This window comes from Loxodonta africana, chromosome 23 (assembly GCF_030014295.1).
Source record: "Loxodonta africana isolate mLoxAfr1 chromosome 23, mLoxAfr1.hap2, whole genome shotgun sequence".
Lineage (NCBI taxonomy): Eukaryota > Metazoa > Chordata > Mammalia > Proboscidea > Elephantidae > Loxodonta > Loxodonta africana.
In genome coordinates, this window is record NC_087364.1 from 77,070,635 (window position 1) to 77,091,511 (window position 20,877).

General features: G+C 39.7%; 1 protein-coding gene across 5 annotated transcripts in view; it reads right to left on the reverse strand.

The window, feature by feature from the left end:
• Nucleotides 1–20,877, reverse strand: part of IFT80 (intraflagellar transport 80) — a 154,696-nt gene that overhangs the window by 13,652 nt on the left and 120,167 nt on the right. For all 5 annotated transcript variants that reach the window (XM_064275663.1, XM_064275664.1, XM_064275662.1 and 2 more), the window contains 5 exons: nucleotides 20,467–20,614; nucleotides 18,261–18,432; nucleotides 15,785–15,874; nucleotides 15,488–15,660; nucleotides 4,734–4,857 (listed from right to left, as the gene is read on the reverse strand). In XM_064275663.1, coding sequence (XP_064131733.1) covers nucleotides 4,734–4,857; nucleotides 15,488–15,660; nucleotides 15,785–15,874; nucleotides 18,261–18,432; nucleotides 20,467–20,614 — 707 coding nt within the window. The remainder of the gene's footprint in view (nucleotides 1–4,733; nucleotides 4,858–15,487; nucleotides 15,661–15,784; nucleotides 15,875–18,260; nucleotides 18,433–20,466; nucleotides 20,615–20,877) is intronic.

Sequence of the window (20,877 nt, forward strand, 5' to 3'; positions counted from 1 at the left end):
TTCCATATTTTATACTAAAAATGTCCAAATAACATTTCAGAGCTCATAGATACGAATGAATAACAAACTTCTCACTTCATTGTTTATAATTGGTTGGTTCCATTTACCCAAGAGTATAAAAACTCATTGCTGTCAAGTAGATTCTGACTCACTGCGACCTTATAGAACTGCCCCATAGGGTTTCCAAGGCTATAAATCTTTATGGAAGCAGACTGCCACATCTTTCTTCTGCAGAATGGCTGATGGGCTCAAATTGCCGACCTTTCGGTTAGCACCCAGCCGAGTGAGTGCTTAACCACTGTGCCACCAGAGTTCCTCCCAAAGAGTATAGGTATAATATTTGTTGATATTATATTAATATTTGGTGCTGTTGAGTCGGTTCTGACTCATAGCGACCCCATCGGACAGAGTAGAAGGTTTCCAAGGAGTGGCTGGTGGATCTGAACCACCAACCTTTTGGTTAGCAGCTGAGCTCCTACCCACTACACCGTAGGCACTTATAAACATGTTATGTATTGGGAGTCCATTGGAATTCAGCAGAGATCTAGAATAAATTTCCCAGTGTTATTTTTAAATAATCTCTTCCTACTCAACTCTTAGTTCTAAAATAAACAGTTTGTATAAACACAATTTTGGCAAAGATAGATACATATGAATGATACATTATGATTAGATTACAGGCCTAAAGGGAAACAGGAGATCACCAAGCAATGCAGACATCCCCAAAAGCTATTTTCCTAGGGTTGAATTTTATCTCGGTAGTAAGCAATTATTAAATAAAAAATAATTTTCATTTTAAAATGCTACTTTATGATTTCTAGTCAACTGTCGAATTATATTTACAAAGAAGAAAAAGTAGAAAGCAGTGCCATAGGGCATCAAAGTAACCTGTGTGGTTCTGGTTACCCCACTTTGAAAATTTCTGCTACTCTTCTGACTACAGTATTGCATTTTGGTAACAATTTCATACATATATAGAGAAAAAGAAGATTACATTGTAAAGTGTTTACTATTGAAAATAGAATTTCTTTGAGGGTAAGAACTGTATTTTCTGTGTTCTCAAAAGTACCTAATGTAAAAATACTGAAAAAATATCAATGACGGTGAGGAGGAGAAAGAATAGTATTAATATGATTAAAATTATACAATAAAGTAAATTTAAGGTGGGCGCTTAGTTTTAATGTACTGCCATATTTTCAAAGCTGTAACAAAGATCAGGTGTGCTGGTGATTCTCTGGGTTACTGAGGACTTACTGGTGGTGGCCCCTCTCACTCTGAGTCAGGATAAAGCCTCAGAGGCCCCTGAATTTGTCCTAGTAGCAGAGCAAGGCCTCCGACTGCTGGAAGATTCACTTCAGCACTAAGCAGGTTCCTAGTGAACACAAACAGCTTGTGCAGCTTCTTTAAAACATGTCCCCTTTCTACCAAGAAATCTACAACTGGTAACCATCCTGAATCCAGAAGTGGAAGGTGCACTACTGAACTCTCAGAATGGCCCCAAAGACCTCACCATCCTGAAAACTGCTCTGAGGCCCAAAGATGTAGGTGATCATGTCCAGACTTCTAAATACGCCAAGCGGATAGCGCTGACTTTAGCAGGGACTGTAGGCAATTTCTCCTCACCTTTTCCCCTCTTCCCAAGGCTCTTCTAGGCCGCTCTGCCCCTAGGATGGGTCAGAACATTCCTTCTATTCTACCCCTAAGGATGAGTGGTCCAACATAGCCTATAAGCTCCACAAAGACAGAGGTCATATCTGGTTCATTTGGGTATCATTTTTTTTTTTTTTTTAAATAAATGAATGAATAAAAGGCTAAGGAAACCAACTGGTTCAGAGAGTTGGGACCAAGGTCTGTCCTGTCTCAGGATCACAGCTCTTGGGAGTCTAGCCTCTTGGATCTCTATGGCCAGAGAGGTGAACTCTATTTCTACTGTCTGAGCCTAGAACAACCTGGGCAGGGAGACAGAATCAGTTCTGCCCTAAGCACGGGGGCAAATCTCTTGTTCTGGCTCTTCTTGTGGGGTGATATGTACTGGAATGACTTTCTCTTAACTGGAGTGATAAAATCTGAGATTCTGGTAAAAGCTGTGGGGAGCAAACGTTTAGACTTCTTTGGTTCTAGGCAGTAAAGCATACTATTATGGATTGAACTGTGTCCCCCCAAAATGCATGTCAACTTGGCTAGGCCATGGTTCCCAGTATTGTGTGGCTGTCCTTCATTTTGTGATCTGATGTGATTAGCCTATGTGTTGTAAATCCTAACCTCTATCGTGTTGTATCTTGAGTCAGTCTCTTCGGAGATATAAAAGAAAGAATTGAGCACAGGAGTGCGACCTCCTACCACCAAGAAAGAAGAGCCAGGAGCAGAGCATGTCCTTTGGACCCAGGTTCCTGTGCTGAGAAGCTCCTAGACAAGGGAAGATTGATGACAAGGACCTCCTCCCAGAGCTGACAAGGAGAGAAAGCCTTCCCTGGAGCTGGCACCCTTAATTTGGACTTATAGCCTCCTAGACTGTGAGAGAATAAATTTCTGTTTGTTAAAGCCATCCACTTGTGGTATCTCTGTTGTCGCAGCACTAGATGACTGAGACAGAATTTGGTGCCAGGAGTGGGGTGCTGCTCTAACAGACACCTATAATGTGGAAGTGGTTTTGAAACCGAATGGGTACAGGCTGGAAGAGTTTTAAAGTGTCTAACAGTTAAAGCCTAGATTGCCTTGAAGAAACTATTGGTAGAATTATGGACATCAAAGGCAATTCTGGTGAGAGCTCAGAAGAAAGTGAGGACAGCTGTAATGCCAGAGATGGCACAGACAGCAAGAAGCAGCAGCAGAGAGACGGCAGCAGCAGAACCAGCAAGCCAGCATGAGGTATCGCAGGAACCTACACACAAAGCGAGAGAGTGGGGTACTTTCTCGCAGGAGGCTTCCTGGTGAGTGGGGTGCCTCCAGGCACTTATCAGTTGAGCTAAAGAGCTTTGTAACACTTGCCCAAGCAGGGCAGAGGCTGGGTGAGCCCAGCAGGCCCAAGGGGCCAAGAGACCAAGGAATCAGGAATCAGAAGCTGAAGAGTCAAGGGGCATGGGAAGCAGAACTGTCTCAGTATTAAAGGGTGGGGCCACGGCCTCCTAGATTTCAAAGAGTCAGATCTTCACCAACCTGGTTCTGGAATGTGGGGATGCCATTCATAAGTGTCAGGAGGATGGGGCAAGATCCGCTGCCCAAAGTTGAGAAGGCAGGGCTGTCATGCCCAAAGGGCAGAAGAATGGGGCCTGCTGGAACCAAGGGGCTAGGGTCGCCACTTAGACTAGGACAATGGGGCTGCCTACAACCAAGAGAGCAGAGTTGCTGTCCCAGTGGGCCTGGAAGGCAGAGCTGAAGCCCAGGGCCAAGGGGTCCCCACCCAGGATTGAAAGAGTGTGGCCAATGCCCAGAGTCTGGAGGACAGGGCCATTGCCTAGATGGCCTCAGAGAATAGGGGATTATTTTCAATGTGTTATGCTCACTTGCCTGGTGCCTGTTATTCTTTCTTTCCCTCCAATATTTCCCACTTGTAATGGAAATGCCTACCTTGTGTCTGTTCCACCACTGTACTTAAGAAGTAGGTAACGTGTATTCTAGATTTCACAGATGAAGAGGAATTTTGCCCCAGGATGGAATCTGTACTTGGAGTTGATTTAAGACTTGGGATGGTATGACGGGGTGAATGTGTGTTTTACATGTGACAAGGACATGAATTTTTGGGGGCCAAAGGGTAGAATGTTATGGATTGAATTGTGTCCCCCCAAAATATGTGTCAACTTGGCTGGGTCATGATTTCCAGTACTGTGTGGTTGTCCACCACTTTGTCATCTGATGTGATAATCCTTTGTGTTGTAAATCCTAACCTCTATGATATTAATGAGGCAGCATTAGAGGCAGTTACGGTAACGAGGCAGGACTCAATCTACAGAATTAGATTGCATCTTGAGTCAATCTCTTTTGAGATATAAAAGAATTGAGCAGAGAGGGTAAGGGACCTCATACCACCAAGTAAGAAAAGCCAGAGCACAGCACATCCTTTGGACCTGGGGTTCCTGCACTGAGAAACTCCTAGACCCAGGAGACGACTGATGACAAGGGCCTTCTCCCAGAGCCAACAGAAAAAGAAAGCCTTCCCTGGAGCTGGTGCTCCAAATTTGGACTTCTAGCCTTCTAGACTATGAGAGAATAAATTTTCTGTTTGTTAAAGCCATCCACTTGTGGTATTTCTGTTATAGCAGCATTAGATAACTAAGACATATACCTAGGCTAAGTATCTCTACCAGGTGCAGCCAGCTCCCTAGAATTCTACGAAGTCATGAAGTATCCGTGTTCTGATAGTGTCCTCTGTGGTTATATAATACCCTTGGAGCAGAAGGGACAGCCAGTGGAAACTCAAAACTCAGAAGTTAGAAGCCTTTATCCCAGCCATCTATAAACAGCTGGAATAATTTATCCCAGACATTTATAAATTATTATCTATAAATTTCAATTAGTAACCAAACTTAACACAAATTGAATGTTATGAAAACAGACTGGGGTTAGTCATAATATGGCTGTAAGTTTGCAAAAAAAAATTAGTATATAATCGTAAGGCAACAACATCATACAGAGATTGTGGAACGAACTGTTCTCAGTTTGTCTTGTTAAGATGAATACTGCATATATTTATGATAAAACATATACATTGTTATAAAATACTGGCTAATACTTACACCTTCTGCATATTGCAAGTATCGTTTATTAGTTTCCTGTTTACCAAATGTCTCCAAAAACTTTTGACGGTAAGCAAGAACTGTATCCACATGTGTTTTATATTTTACAGCCAATTCAAGCGCCCTATAATGAGAAATAAAACAGATTATCAGAACTGCTGGTGTCAGCCCTTATGGGCAGTACAGTTTTGGGGTGAGGAGGTGGGAGAGTCTATGTTGTTCCCTCTACTCATCTCTCACATAGAACGTCATTTCCTACCTTATCCATTTATCCTTTAAGGCCCAGATCAAGCATGACCCTTTCTTCCTGACCATCTTCCCTCATAGAAGTAAATGACCATTATCTTATTTCTGTTCCGCAGCATTTTATACATACTATTATCACAGTGGAAACCCTTGTGGTGTAGTGGTTAAGTGCTACAGCTGTTAACCCATAAGGGTCGGCAGTTCGAATCCGCCAGGCGCTCCTTGGAAACTCTATGGGGCTGTTCTACTCTGTCCTATAGGGTTGCTATGAGTCGGAATTGACTCTACAGCACTGGGTTTGTTTTTTTGTTTGTTTGTTTTATTAGCACAGCACTGCTTATAGTGTATTATACCTAGTATTTACAAACTTTTAGTCTCCTCCACTAGCCTACACATTTGCGAAGGGATATCTGGGTTTCATTTATCTTTGGTGAATACTACAGAGTGCATGTATAGTAAATGTTCATTGAAAAAAACTTTGAAATCGTAATAAAATTCAAGTGAAAAAACTTCCCCTAGTGTAAGTGGTTCAACTACCTTGACCATTTTTCTAAGTCTGTAGTGAACTTACTCTGTTCAGTACTCAACTAAACAGAATTAAAAACTGATACCTTCAAATTATTACTACAGCAAATTGAAAATAACAATTTCAGGTAAATAAGTCTAACAAAATGCCTTTTTCCATCCAATTCCTAGAAAAAAGAGTAAGTAGCCATTTAAATTTTAGAATCCAATCAGATGTCTATTTATTATGTAACTAAGTTTTTAAAGTAATATTTTATTTAAAATGCAAATAAGAACTAAATGAATCACTGAAATCAATGGTATAACATTAAAAACACAAAATCTACATATTAATAATAACTTGCAAGGAAATGAAAAGATTAATCCTCACTTCCAGGCTTATTTTCAGAACACAGGTTTTGGACAGTGTGTTGGCCATTGCAACCCTGTGTATAACTCACACTAGTTGAGTCGGGGCTCCAGACCCATGACGTGCAGCTCTCCTACACTGCTCACTGTCATCTTGTTTTAAATATGGGAAGTGGTTATAATAATAGTCGAAGTATATTATTTCTTAAGTTCTCTTGCATTCTAATATGATACATAACTTTTGAATATTCCAGTCTTGATCTATCAAAGCCAACTATTATAAATTTGTTTCAGACAAGAGAATATATTAACCCAATGACTACATTTTTTACAACTTCTGATTCTTTGGTAGGAAAATCTGGTTTATTCTTAGCATACTTTGATTTGCCTTACTACTGACCTACATAAAATAATCACTTTAAAAAGTATTTTAGATATGTTGTGTGTATTGTCTAGGGTTGTTATAAGTTGAGTTGGAACTGACTCGTCGGCAATGGGTTTTGCGTGCACTGTAAGCACATTTTAGACAACTGGGAGAGATATTAAGACTTAAGCTCCTCAAATATAAATGCACTTTCTGTTTTTGATTTGTATGAAAAATTATAAATCATGTATAATACAAATAAAAAGAAAAAAAATGGTAATGCTAAAATAAGGAGCTGTGGCGGCACAGTGGTTAAGCACTCAGCTGTTAACCAAAAGGTTGGCAGTTCAAACCCACTAGCTGCTGCACAGGAGAAAGATGTGGCGATCTGCTTCCATAAAGATTACAGCCTTGGAAAGCCTATGGGGCAGTTCTGCTCTATCCTGTAGAGTCACTGTGTGTCAGAATTGACTCAACGGCATACAACAACAACAACAATGCCAAAATTAGGGAAAATGCTTTCTTATGGAAATATAACAGCACATGCCATGTTGCTAAATCCAAGGGTCAACGTTTTGCTACCCAATACACAGGCTCACAACATTCCCTCTTCCCTCTGTGACTTCAAGTCTTTCAGAGTAAAAGGGGACAGGCAGAAAGGAATATAAAGGTGCTGAAACATGGAGGAACAAAAGTGGTAAATAAGAGAAGGCAACAAGCAATTCACATGACTTCAGAAGAGGAGAAATGGAGTCAAAGACCCCCAACCTTCTAACCCTCTCCCATATCATTCCCCTCTGCGTCCCTAAAAAGGAGAAATGGAGTCAAAGATGCCCAATCCTTCTAACCTTCTCCCGTATCGTTCCCCTCTGTGTCCCTAAAGAGGGGAAATGGGGTCAAAGACGCCCCAATCCTTCTCACTCTCTCCCATATAATTCCCTTGTGTGTCCCTAAAGAGGGGACATGGAGTCAAAGATGCCCCAATCCTCCTAACCTTTTCTTGTATCATTCCCCTGTGTGTCCCTAAAGAGGGGAAATGGAGTCAAAGACACCCCAATCCTTCTAACCCTCTCTCATATCATTCTCCTGTGTGTCCCTAAAGCTCCAAATTTGGTGGTGTATGTGAGTAAGGGCTGGTGAACTAGCCCTTTGGAACTCTGTTGTTGTTGTTTTATGTCACTGAGTCGATTCTAACTCATAGTGACCCCATATGACAGAGCAGAACCACCCCATAATAATAATGACAGATGACATCACTACCTATCCTCGGCTGAAATCTTTACAGGAGCAGATTGCCAGGTCTTTTCTCCTGCAGAGCTGTTGGTGGGTTTGAACTGCTGACTTTTCAATTAGCAGCTGAGCTCTTAACCATTGTGCCACCAGGCTCCTTTTTGACACTTCAGAGATTCCAGTTCCTATAGTTTCTTTATGACTGTACATGGCGGAGGAAGGAGTTCTTGACTGCACAAAACTGGAAGCAGTGTCCTAAGTAGGGATAATACAGCATCCATTCCGGGTTGGGGCTTTTTAAAACATTCCAGAGACGACTCAAGTATTATCTATCACTATTATTATCATAAAATATGTATTAATTATATGATTGAAGAGCAAACATTAAACTAAAAGTAAACATCCAAACGATACATGCTATTTTAAATGTTCTCTAAAAGCAGGCACTGGGTAAAAAACATTTTCTTACCACATTTAGGTGAAAACTCATCCCAAATTACATAAGGTTATGGGAACAGTATGTCTCCAGTTTTAAAACGATTATTTGGCAACCAAACAAATGTGACATTAGATTCTGGGCCTGGAATAAGTCCATGTATCTTCTCTGATTTTAAATAGAAGGAAGTTACATAAAAAAGATTTTATAACTTCAAAATGTAATCCTTTGAATAACCTGAGCAAAACAAAATCACTTTGTATAACTGGTAGAATATTAGAGATTATTTTTATTAATACTTACATAAAGGAGTCCCTGGGTGGTGCGAACAGTTAATGTCCTTGGCTGCTAATCAACAGGTAGGAGGTTTGAATCCACCCAGAGGCACTCGGAAGAAAGGCCTGAAAATTTACTTTCAAAAAATCAGCCACTGAAAACCACATGGAGCACAGTTCTACTCTGACACACGTGGGGTTGACGTGAGTTGGAATCACTCAACGGCAACTGGTTTTACTGGTTAAAGAATCCGTATGCATATCTGGAGCTTCTGATTTCTACCTCTTCTTAACTTCAGTTTTTGAGAGTAGATTACCACCAAAATGTCCAAAATAAATGTCAAGCAGATAACTTGTATACCTACAATTCTTCAAGGGCCAGATCTTACTAGGTCACATGCAATTTTCAAATTCAAATATGAATGACAGAAGCACAAACCAGTAATATCATGCTTCCTTCTCAAAGGGAAAAACGCAACAAAATAAAATCTGTTCCCTTCTAGATGATTTAAGCAAATATAGAAATTCAGGAACCTTAAAACCAATCTATTTAACACACAGTGTTGACATCTAATACTCCTGGAATGACAGAATATCAGCATTTTGTAATTTCTAATTAATTAGTGGGTCTGGGCAGTGATCATCAATGGCTGCTATCATCACAGAAGACAGGGAACCGTCATTACATCCTCCTGATGGAGACACACCACCTTGATGGAGTCTCACCTAAATTAATAAATAAGTCTAAACCTAACCAAGCCTCTAGATCTAATAACTGATTTACACTGAATTCATCAGACAAAGGAACACGTTAAACGATACCACAAAGATGCAGTTAACAAAGTCCAGACTCGGGAAATTTATAGTTCCAGTTTCCTTAATGGAAAAATTGCAAGAAAGAAAAGGAGAACCTATACATTAAAAGAAACTTAAGAACATATCACCAATCACAATGTATGGGTCTTTTTTGGATCCTGATTCAAACAAAACATGAAACAAAACAAAACATTTATGAGACCAAACAAAAAACCAAACCCGTTGCCGTCAAGCCGATTCCAGCTCATAGTGACCCCATAACAGAGTAGAACTGCCCCATAGGGTTTCCAAGGAGCAGCTGATGGATTTGAACTGCTGAAGTTTTGGTTAGCAGCCAAGCCCTTAACCACTGCACCAGCAGGGCTCCATTTATGAAACATTCAGAAAAATAAGAACATGAGTAGAATTATTAATATTTAAAGGTACGATCATGGTATTGTGGCTATGTTTAAAAATTTTTTTATAAATACAAACTACAATATTTACAGATAAAATGAAATGATGAGTGGGGATCTGCTTCAGAATAAATGGTGAGAAAGGGAAAGACAGAGAGTATCCACAAACAGGTCGTTGCTGGGGTTGGTTGGTTGGGGATTCATTAAACTATCTTCTCTACTTTGACATGTGTTTGAAATTTTATTTAATGAACAGTTTTAAAAATTCCCATCTTTTTTGGTCCCTCCTGATCGCCTCTGCATAATCCTCTTCTTAAACCAGACCCTTAAATCTCAGTAGCGAGTAGAGATTTGCCTGCTCCGTAAGTATCCGTAGACTGGATAGTCCACATACGAAGAACACATACCATGGCCATTTGCATATATGATAAACAGTACTAACATCACACCTTTTTTAGATGAAAATACTGTTTTATTCAAAACCACATGCATTTTATCTCATTTTTAAAATACAGAATAATATCATTTCTTATAAAAGAACCTATGATAAGCACAATATGCAAAATGATTTTTAAAAAGCATTTATGAAACACTTAGGATGGGAGTACTTGACTTCAATTAAAAAAAAAAAAAGACCAAGAAAGGCAGTGAAACCAATTCCCACATTAGGATTTATTTCTCCCTATACAAAAAAAAAAAAAAAAACAAAACTTTTTTCTTTTATACTTTCTAATCTTTGGGCAAGACGTTCTGACCCAGGGGCGGCTGCACATACTGCATCTCCTTTGTACTCAACTGTCCTCTCAGGTGGTTCTTAAAGATCAAAATGCATTCAAAGCTGGAAAAACTTTAACCAGACACTTTAAAACTTCCTACATATGCTAAGTTCCCTTAATTTAGAATAACGTTGTTATCCTATACATATACAAAATTCAAATTACCTTTCAAAAAGGGAACAAATAAGATAGCTGAGACGGGGGAGGGAGGGAGGGAGAGAGAGGGGCGTTCACTAATGAGATAGTATATAAGAACTATTTTAGGTGAAGGGAAAGACAACACACAATACAGGAGAGGTCAGCACAACCGGACTAAACCAAAAGCAGTTTCCTGAATAAACTGAACGCTTCAAAGTCCAGCATAGCAGGGACGGGGGATTGGGGACCATGGTTTCAGGGGACATCTAAGTCAATTGGCATAATAAAATCTATTAAGAAAACATTCTGCATCCCAGTGGCATCTGGGGTCTTAAACGCTAACAAGCAGCCATCTAAGATGCATCAATTGGTCTCAACCCACCTGGATCAAAGGAGAATGAAGAACACCAAGGACACAAGGCAATTACGAGCCCAAGAGACAGAAAGGGCCACATGAACCAGAGATTACATCATCCTGAGGCCAGAAGAACTAGATGGTGCCCGGCTACAACTGATGACTGCCCTGACAGGGAACACAACAGAGAACCCCTTAGGGAGCGGGAAAGCAGCGGGATGCAGTCCTCAAATACTCGGGAAAACGGGATGCAGTCCTCAAATACTTGTAAATAGACCAGACTTAATGGCCCGACTGAGACTAGAATGACCCCAGAGGTCGTGGTTCCCAGGCCTTCTGTTAGCCCAAGACAGGAAACATTCCTAAACCTAACTCTCAGACAGGGATTGGACTGGACTATGGGATAGACAATGTAATAAAAGGAAAAAAAAAAAAAAAGATAGCCAATGAAAAATTCTCTCTGAATCATGGGATGAGGGAGACAAACATGAGCCAGGGAGTGAGAGGTGAGGGGAACAAAGACTCGGGGCACAGCAGGAAGTGCTTAAATGGAAGAGAAGGAAGACCAGGCAGAAAGATCAAATAAGCACTTTAACCAAACCAAAACCAAACCCAGTGCCGTCGAGTCGATTCCGACTCATAGCGACCCTACAGGACAGAGTAGAACTGCCCCATAGAGTTTCCAAGGAGTGTCTGGAGGATTCAAACTGCCGACCTCTTGGTTAGCAGCTGTAGCACTTAACCACTACGCCACCAGGGTTTCCAAGCACTTTAGGGTAACCAAAAAGATTAGGTAGAGATAAGGACTCGAAAATTAAAAAGAGACACCAGGAGAAGGGGAGAAGATGGTGGTTTAGATTTCAAAAGTGAGGACAAAGAAAAGGAAATGGAGAAGTTGAGCAGCAAAGGAGCAATTCAGAGGTTAAACAAAAAACCAAACCCACTGCCACTGAGCCAATTCCAACTCATAGTGGCCCTAAAGGACAGAGCGGAACTGCCCCATAGGGTTTCCAAGGCTGTAATCTTTATGGAAGCAGACTGCTATATCTTTTTCCCACGGAGCAGCTGCTGGGTTCTAACTACCGGCCTTTTGGGTTTGCAGCCGAGCGCTTTAAGCACTGCACCACCAAAAAACCAAAACCCATTTCCATGGAGTCGATTCCGACTTGTAGAGATTAGAGATATTAAAAGCCTAGGACTGATGACAATGGGGTTGAGTTATTCCTCAATTCCCTAAAAGAAATGAAACCATACTTAGAATAACATGGGAGGGATAAAGATTAAAATTATAGGCAGATTAACTCATATCCTTAACAAATATTTATTATAAGCATTTACTAATACGCCAGGGGTAGATGAATCAATCACTAGCAAGTTTTTCATATCAAGAGGGCAATTGCTTCCTAGGTGGTTTGCCTATAGAATCTAACATTTGAATCTACTTACTTCATAGTTAACTATACACTACTTATGACACTTCTTGTATGGTCTTGTATTTATATTTTCATCAATCCATAAATCAACTCATTCAGAAATAAATATGCACGTTGTTGTCAGCTGCCCTCAAGTTGATCCCCAACTCATGGTAACCCCAGGCACAACAAAATTGGACCACTGTGATCTATAGAGTTTTCGCTGGGTGGTGTTCAGTAGATTGCCAGGCCTTGCTTTCTAGTCCTTCTTCCACTTAAACATGTTCAGCATCACAGCAACACACAAGCCTCCACTGAGAGATGGGTGGTAGCTGCACTGGCCAGGAACCGAACCTGGGTCTCCTGCATAGAAGGTGAGAATTCTACCAATGAACCTCCACTGCCCTCCCTACTATGTATACCAAACAGAAAACACTAAACCCATTGCTGTCAATTCTGACTCATAGCGACCCTACAGATACTACAAAACATTTCCAAACTTTGAGAAGCTACAAATCTAGAAGGCAAAGAAAATAAAAGGACCCATTGCCATCAAGTCAATTCTGACGCTTAGTGACCCTACAGGACAAAGCAGAACTGCCCCACAGAGTTTCCAAGACTGTAATCTTTATGGAAGCACACTGTCACATCTTTGTCCTGTGAGTGGGTGGTGGGTTCGAACCACTCATCTTTTAGTTAGCGAGCAGCCAAGTGCTTAACCACTGCACTACCAGGGTTCCTTTAAAAGGGGAAAAACAATGTAAATATCTTAAAAGACAAAAGAAGGGATAGCAAGAATTTATTAAAAGAATATAAGCAATGCTACACGTAGTACATCTTTAATTGCCATATATGTATGTTGCTGATTACAAGTACTGTGATCAATACTGCTCAGGAGAGGTTAACTTCAACTGGGCCTTAAAGGGTGAGTAGGGAGAACGGGAATCATTTTCACTGACTGACACGCAGCAGACATCCGATAAACGTAGATGAGGAACGCTGCAAAGTGACTAAGGGCGTGAGTCTGAGGTACCTACTACGCATCTACAGCTCGACAAATGGGCTGACACAGCGGCTGCAACAATGAGCTCAAGCATAACAACGATTGTGAGGATGGCGCAGGCCTGGGCAGTGTTTTGTTCTGCTGTACATAGGTTACTCTGAGTCGGAATCAACTCAGCGGCACCTAACGACAACTATGTATAGATAAGATAAAATGTTTCTGTCCCTCAAAGGTTTATAACATGAAAGGGGAAAGACGACATAAACATCTGCAAAGGTAAACTAATGAAAGAGATAAAGAACAATGCAACAAAACCATATAAGCAATGGAATCAGCAGTGCAGAAGTAATTGCTTGTAGACTTTAGTGAATTCAGATCCTTTTTGATACTAGAAGGGGCCCTGGTGGTGCAGTGGTTCAGGGCTCTGCTGCTAACCAAAAGGTCGGCAATTTGAATCCACCAGCTGCTCCTTGGATACCCGATGGGAGCTCTACTCTGTCCCACAGGGTCACTATGAGTCGGAATGGACTCCACGGCAACGAGTTTTTTTCAGGTTTGATACTAGAAGACTTGAGCTCAAGTCCCACATCTGCCACTTAATTAACTTTTCTGAGCCTCAGCTTCCTTATTTGTAAAATGGAGATGGTGATACCTAACCTCAAAGGATTTCTGTGATGACTAAATGAGATGGTAAATGGAAAGTATTTAGCACAACTGCTGGCACATAATAAACACTCAGTAAAAGGCGTCTTTACCATCTTTAGTGGCAATAAAGTGGAATTTCTAGCTTGTAAGCTTTTTAAGATAAGGACCATTAAAAATTTGTTATATTATACAGTGTTCAAAGTGCTACATGGACATTAGTGTCTCCCATTTATCAATATAAATATTCTCTCAAAAGTAGTAGTTGAAAGGATATTGTAAACACTATTCTTCCCTGTTTGCCACAGAACTTTATAGCTTGGTAATGGTATACACAATTTTATATTAGTTACTGAATCCAGAGATTTAAAAGTATTATTCGGATTCTGTCTCTTTCCAAAAATTACCTCAACCATTACAAATTACGAATAAATTGAGGACAAAGGACAGTGGCTGATTCATCTTTGTACGGTTATAAACATCCTTCATGATCCTTTGAACAGCTAAACAATGATGATAATGAATTTGTATAAACAAAGGACAGAAACAGAGTGGCTGAGTTGTATGAATAATATAGGTAATTAGTACACGAATTAAAAAGACTCTAGTATTCCATCACATAATTAACCACCTGCCATTTTTGTTACTTCTATTCTAGGAAAAGACAGAGATAAGATATCTATAAAAACCCTCAGGGAGTTACAAGTAAGGGTCCTTGTAATTGAAATAGATACGGGATCATTTTTAAACCCAGAGGAAAAGAAAGAACACAATAGACATATGCCAATGTCACAGGATAGTAACTTCAGGAGTCAATAAGCACTATAACCTTGCTCCCTGAAAGACACATTTCTGTGTCAAAAAGGATCTGAATTCACTAAAGTCTACAAGCAATTACTTCTGCACTGCTGATACCATTGCTTATATGGTTTTGTTGCGTTGTTCTTTATCTCTTTCATTAGTTTACCTTTGCAGATGTTTATGTCGTCTTTCCCCTTTCATGTTATGAACCTTTGAGGGACAGAAACATTTTATCTTAAAGACACATTTCTGGGAGAATGAGTGGAGGAACTTAGTACGTCATAAAGAAGAGAGCAGCCTGCCAACTCTGTCTCGGAAAGTAATCTGTCCCAAAGCCTAATGTGGAGGGATGGTTACTGCTGACCACTTCTTTCTAAAAATCCTATCCTTTTTCCTCCTTAGCATCACAAATCTCTCGTGGCTCTTCTTTTCTCTGCCTGTCTGACTGCTTTATCCCAATCTTTCTGTGGATTTCTCTTCTTTCATACATCCCATAGATGTGTATCTGCTCATTCTACACAGTCCCCAGGTACTTGCATCCATTCTTCTGGTTTCATCTATCACCTATTTGCTGATGACTCCTAAATCTACATTTCCAGTTCAAACTTTTCTCATGAGTTCCACTTAGTCAACTACCATTATTGCATAGCTCTTCACAAATATTTCAAATTCAACTTGGCTAAAACTGAACTTAATATCTTCCCTACCAAATCTGCTAATGGTACCACCATTTACCAAGTTACTCAAATCAGAAATTTGGGAAATATCCTGGGTTCTCTTTTCTTCTTCACACTCCTGAATTCTAATCAGTCAAGAGGCCAGAGAAGACCTAAGTCTTTAATGGCAAACTGCTCACAAATAAAAGTGTGAATAAACTCCTCTGTGGTATGAGGAAACTATGAAGTACAATGAAAAACATAATTGACTAAATAGCAGGTAGAAGAACACATTAAGATCAATCAGGTTTTATAACTGATATAAAGCATTATTACCTTTCCCAGTTGTAGAGATTAATATTGATCTGGATTGCTTGATAAACAAGGCCAGCCTGAAGAAGGACTATTTCAGCTTCCTGTATGTTCCCACTAAACATTAATACGTGGGCCATTTTTGATTCTTTAGATGGAAGATTTTTTATAGAATTAATATACTGAACCTTGTCAATCTAAATAAGGAAAATAAAAAAATATTTGAAGTGAATAATAGAAATGTAACAAATTATGATAAGAAACACACACACACACACACACACACACACACACACACACACGTAAACATTATCTACTTACTTCACCAATTGCTGCGTAGGCTATTTCCGCAGTAGTCATATCTCTGTTAGCAACTGACATGGCAGCTAGGCAGGCCCACATGGTTTGTTCCTAAGGTTACATAGGAGAACAATGATCTCAACTATATGGCTAAATTGCCTTAAAGTAAACAATGATTTAAATACCCATAATAAAATTATAAAGAGCCGTTGGCTCTTAAGTGTTCCACTGCCAACTGAAAGGTTGGCGTTCAAACCCACCCAAAGGCTCCCCAGGAGAAAAACCTGGCAATCTGCTCCCATAAAGATTATAGCCTAGAAACCCCTATGGGGCAGCGCTACTCTGTCAGATGGGGTTGCTATGAGTTCGAATAAATTCAACACTACCTAACAACAACAACAAAAATTACTGACTATAGTTCAAAAAAAATTAATTTAATAAATTAATGATATGGAAAGTTCATTGTGGTCACTTTGTTAAAATATATCAATGCATAGAGAACTTACTCTGAATAAAATTTTCTGAAATTTTTCATAACTGATTATCAAAGATACATTTTTGAACTTAAAACAACTCAAGGCTATAAACCCTCTAGTCTTTTTGGTGAAGTGTCAAAGAATCTGACTTATAGGAAATCAGGGGAATAATGAGGTTCTCTGACCATGCTATTACGGCAGATTGCTACCAAGAACCCCATGAAAGAAAATGTACCTAAAAGTCATTTCACAAAGGGTTCTATGGGATGTTAACTGGTGTTCAATAAAAGAATTCTGTGGTCAAACGTGTTTGGAAAATACTGGATTCAAATAAGTTGGGAAGTGCCCATCCAAAGCAGAGGTTCTTAATGTTAGCTGTGCAAAAACTAAACAAAATGTGCCCAGGCCTCACCCCAGAACTAATGAATCAGAATTTCTGTGGGGTAGACCTTGTGAACCTGACTTTTAAAAAAACTCCACAGAGGAATTTTATATGTGCCAGAAAGGAGAAACTGTTGTTGTCGTATGCCTTGGCATCAATTCCGACTCATAGAGACCCTAAATGACAGAATAGAGCTGCCCCACAGGGTTTCCTAGGCTGTAATCTTTACTGTAGCAGGTTCAAAATGCCAACCTTTTAGCTGGTAGCCAAGCACTTAACAATGGCAACACCAGGGCTCCTTAAGGAAAAACTATTTCAAAAAATAAATCACACAGAAATATCTACCATCCCCTTTGTATCACTCATGTTATTTCCCAAAAGGCAACACTTTCTCAATTTTTCAGCCCTTAAAAAAAACTAGCTTGTGTGTAGTGCCTGGTGTCTTAAAAGCTTGCAAGTGGCCATCCAAGGTGCAATAATTGATCTCTATTCACCTGGTGCAACACAGAAAGAAAGAGAGTCAGGAACAGGAGGACTATATGGGATGTGTGGCTAATTGCCTCCGTGAACAACTGTCTCATTTGCCATAAGACCAGAACTGGATGGTGCCTGGCTACCATTACTGAACATTTTGATCAAAAATTCTCTAGAAAAATCGTGATCAAAGGGGGAAAATGATGAATAGAATTTTAAATTCCCATGGACTTCAGGCTTTCTGGAGCCATGGAGGTCAGCTGAAACCCTAAAACTATTGCCCTGAGATAATCTTTAAACCTTAAACCAGAAATATCCCTTGAAGTAATAATAGTTTAGCTTAACTAGTGAAGGATGTCTGCCTCGAGCATTGTACTCTTTTAAGATCTATCTCTATGAGATCGAACTCAAAGGAGCAGACAGGAAACTTAGGGACCAGTGAGTTTTGGTAATGGGGGCAAAACAACTCAAAAAAGGAAGGTAAGAATGGCTGCACAACTGGAAGAATGTAATCAATTTCACTGGCTTGTACCTACAGAAATTGTTGAACTGATGTATGTTCTGTTAAGTACGCTCTCAACAACAACAACAACAAATAAATAAATTATTAAAAAAGCAAAACAGGAAAAACCCTGCTGCCATTGAGTTGATTCCAACTCATGGCAACCTATGTGTTAAATGGAGTAGAACAGCTCCATAGGGTTTTCTTGGCTGCAATCTTTATGGAAGCAGACCGCCAGGCCCTTTCTTCTGCAGTGCCGCTGGGTAGGTTCAAACCACCAGCCTCTAGGTTAGTAGTTCAGGGCAAATCATTTGTGCCACCCAGGGACCGTTGTTGTTAGTTGCCATCTAGTTGATTCAGCTCATGCGACCTTTAAACCCCCAAAACCCACTGCCGGCAAGTCGATTCCGACTCATAGTGACCCTACAGGGCAGAGTAGAACTGCCCCACAGAGTTTCCAAGAAGCGCCTGGCGGATCTAAACTGCCAACCTCTTGGTTAGCAGCTGGAGCGCTTAACCACTACGCCACCAGGGCTTTCCATGTGACCTTTGGCTGTTACCATTTCCCATCTTCCACACTGGTAAACTAGTACACTATATGTGTATATATATACATATATATATACACACACACACAACCGTGAGTTCTGAATCGTAAAGTACCTTAACAAAGCGACAAAGTCTTACAGCATCTTCCCATTTTGAACTGCTCACATATTCATGGAGAATAGCAGGATATGGTGATATGCTGACGTGAATCAATGAGCCATCAGCTCTTCTTATAGTCACCTGATTTCCAACAAAACTCACAATATGAGGGTTTTTACTGAATTCACTGTTGAGAAAGAGCAAAGTGCAATATAAAGTATTTTCAGCAAAAATTTTCATATGTAAAATATATTAAATTTGAGGAGTAGACCTCTGACAAACAGACGACGTCTCTAACCCCAAATGCGTGCACACACACAAATACACAAAATTATGTAACTTCAGGGAGAATGTGTATTTTCAAACAGACATTTGAATCTAACTTGCTATATGCACTTGGAGCAAAATATATAAAAAGTTTAAAGTGGTGAGAGCTATTCCTAAAAGCATTTGAAATTACCTGTTTTTTATTCTGAGTTTTAAGGTAAATAACTTTAAATGATTAAATCACTTAGCATCTTAACTTTTAAATGTATAAAAGTATAAACCAATAAAAATTAAGCTGAATTCCAAGATTATTTTCTCATATAAAAAATGGTGAAATTTAAATAAAGAGATGAACATCTGTCCACTAGTTTAATTACTTTTTAAAATAAGCTGTTTTATTTTAGTGCCTGTCTGGTTTTGCTAAGGTTGTGAATTTGAATATTAAAAGTGAACTCAAAACAGGCTTGAAAGCTAACCTAAGGTTTAGAGTGGAGAATCCTTTTTATTCCTATTTTGTCAAACGTAAGAGACTTCCCAGCACAACTGGACTAAACTAAAAGCTAAGAAAGTTTACTAAACACAAGCAACACTTTGAAGGACAGAGTAGCAGGGGCTGGGTCTGGGGACCACAGTTTCAGGGGACATCTACGTCAATTGGCATAAAAAGTTTATTAAGAAAATGTTCTGCATCCCACTTTGGTGAGTGGTGTTGGGTTATCTTAAAAGCTGGCAAGCGGCCATCTAAGATCCATCAATTGGTCCCAACTCACCTGGAGCAACGGAGAATGAAGAAAACACCAAAGACACAGGAAAATATTAGCCCAAGAGACAGAAAGGGCCACGTAAACTGGAGACTCCATCAGCCTGAGACCAGAAGAACTAGGTGGTGCCCAGCTACCACCAATGACTGTCCTGACAGGGAACACAGCAGAGTCCCTGACGGAGCAGGAGACAAGCGTGGTGCAGAACTCAAATTCACGTAAGAAGACCAGACTTAATGGTCTGCCTGAGACTAGAGGAGCCCTTGACGACACAGCCCCTGGACTTTCTGAGGACCCAGAACTAAAGCCATTCCTGAAGCCAACTCTTCAGACAAAGACTAGACTGGACTATAAAACATAATACTCGTGAAGAGTGTGCTTCTTAGTTCAAGTAGATACATGAGACTAAATGGGCAGCTCCTGTCTGGAGGCAGGATGAGAAGGCAGAAAGGGACAGGAGCTGGCTGAATGGACACGGGAAACCTGGGGTGGAAACAGGGAATGTGCTGTCACATGGTAGGGATTGCAACTAGCGTCACATAACAATGTGTGTATAAATTTTTGTATGAGAAACTAACTTGAGCTGTAAACTTTCACCTAAAGCACAATTAAAAAAAAAAGTAAAAGACTTTGTTGTTATTTTTTAGAGAATTCAGTAATATAAATGCATTTGATTTTCTGAAGCACTTAGAAAATTAAAAAAAAAAAAGACAAACTTTTCAGTAGCCTTTTTTTTTCTATTGCTAACACCAACTTTAAAAAACAAATCAATTCTAGAGATGCACATGCTCCTGAAAGTCTCAGTATGAACGACACTCTGGGACAGAGGGAAGAATTGGCTCATTGTCACAAGGTCGTTTATCACTGAAAAATCTTAAGAGTGCCTATATTAAAATCAAACCACACTGAAAAAACTACCTCTGAGTTATTACTGAACAACATTAAACTTGAAAATTACATCATATAAAGGACAAACAGTTTGGGTTGTTCATTACTTTAAACTAATTCTATCACGTAAACCTCACGAAGCTGGCCTTGGCTGAACAATTCCTTTAGTTGAACCTAATTAAAGTGAAAAGCACTTTGCACAACCAAAATGAGAGGTGAAAACGCGACACTATTTAGGTTTATAAATACTCTTATTAGAGGCTTTATTTACTACAGTAAATAGAGTTCTACGCAGTTAACGTTACCTTGCATCTCTCTCATATAATGTTTTGGGCAAAATGTCTCTGTCCACATAAACTGTATTGGGGTAGTACCACACCGTAAGCCGAGTATCCTGAAGTCCACAAAGGATATTGCAGGTATCACTCCATGCCAATGTGTGCACCATTGTTCCTTAATTTAAAAACAATGTTAATACCCTTTTAGTTCCAATTATAAGCATTAAAAATATATTTTTTTAATTCAGCTGGCATAGAAGGCCTCATCTAATTTCTGGTAGGTAAGACTCTATTTTCTGATTGCACATGGTGAGAACATATGTAAAGATTCATGTAAGAATTTAGAAAACATTTGAGTGTACCTCCTAGGGCCATTATATGTTTAATTTATAAGTCTTATTTTAATGCCAATTTAGCTGCAGCAGCTAAAGACTTGCT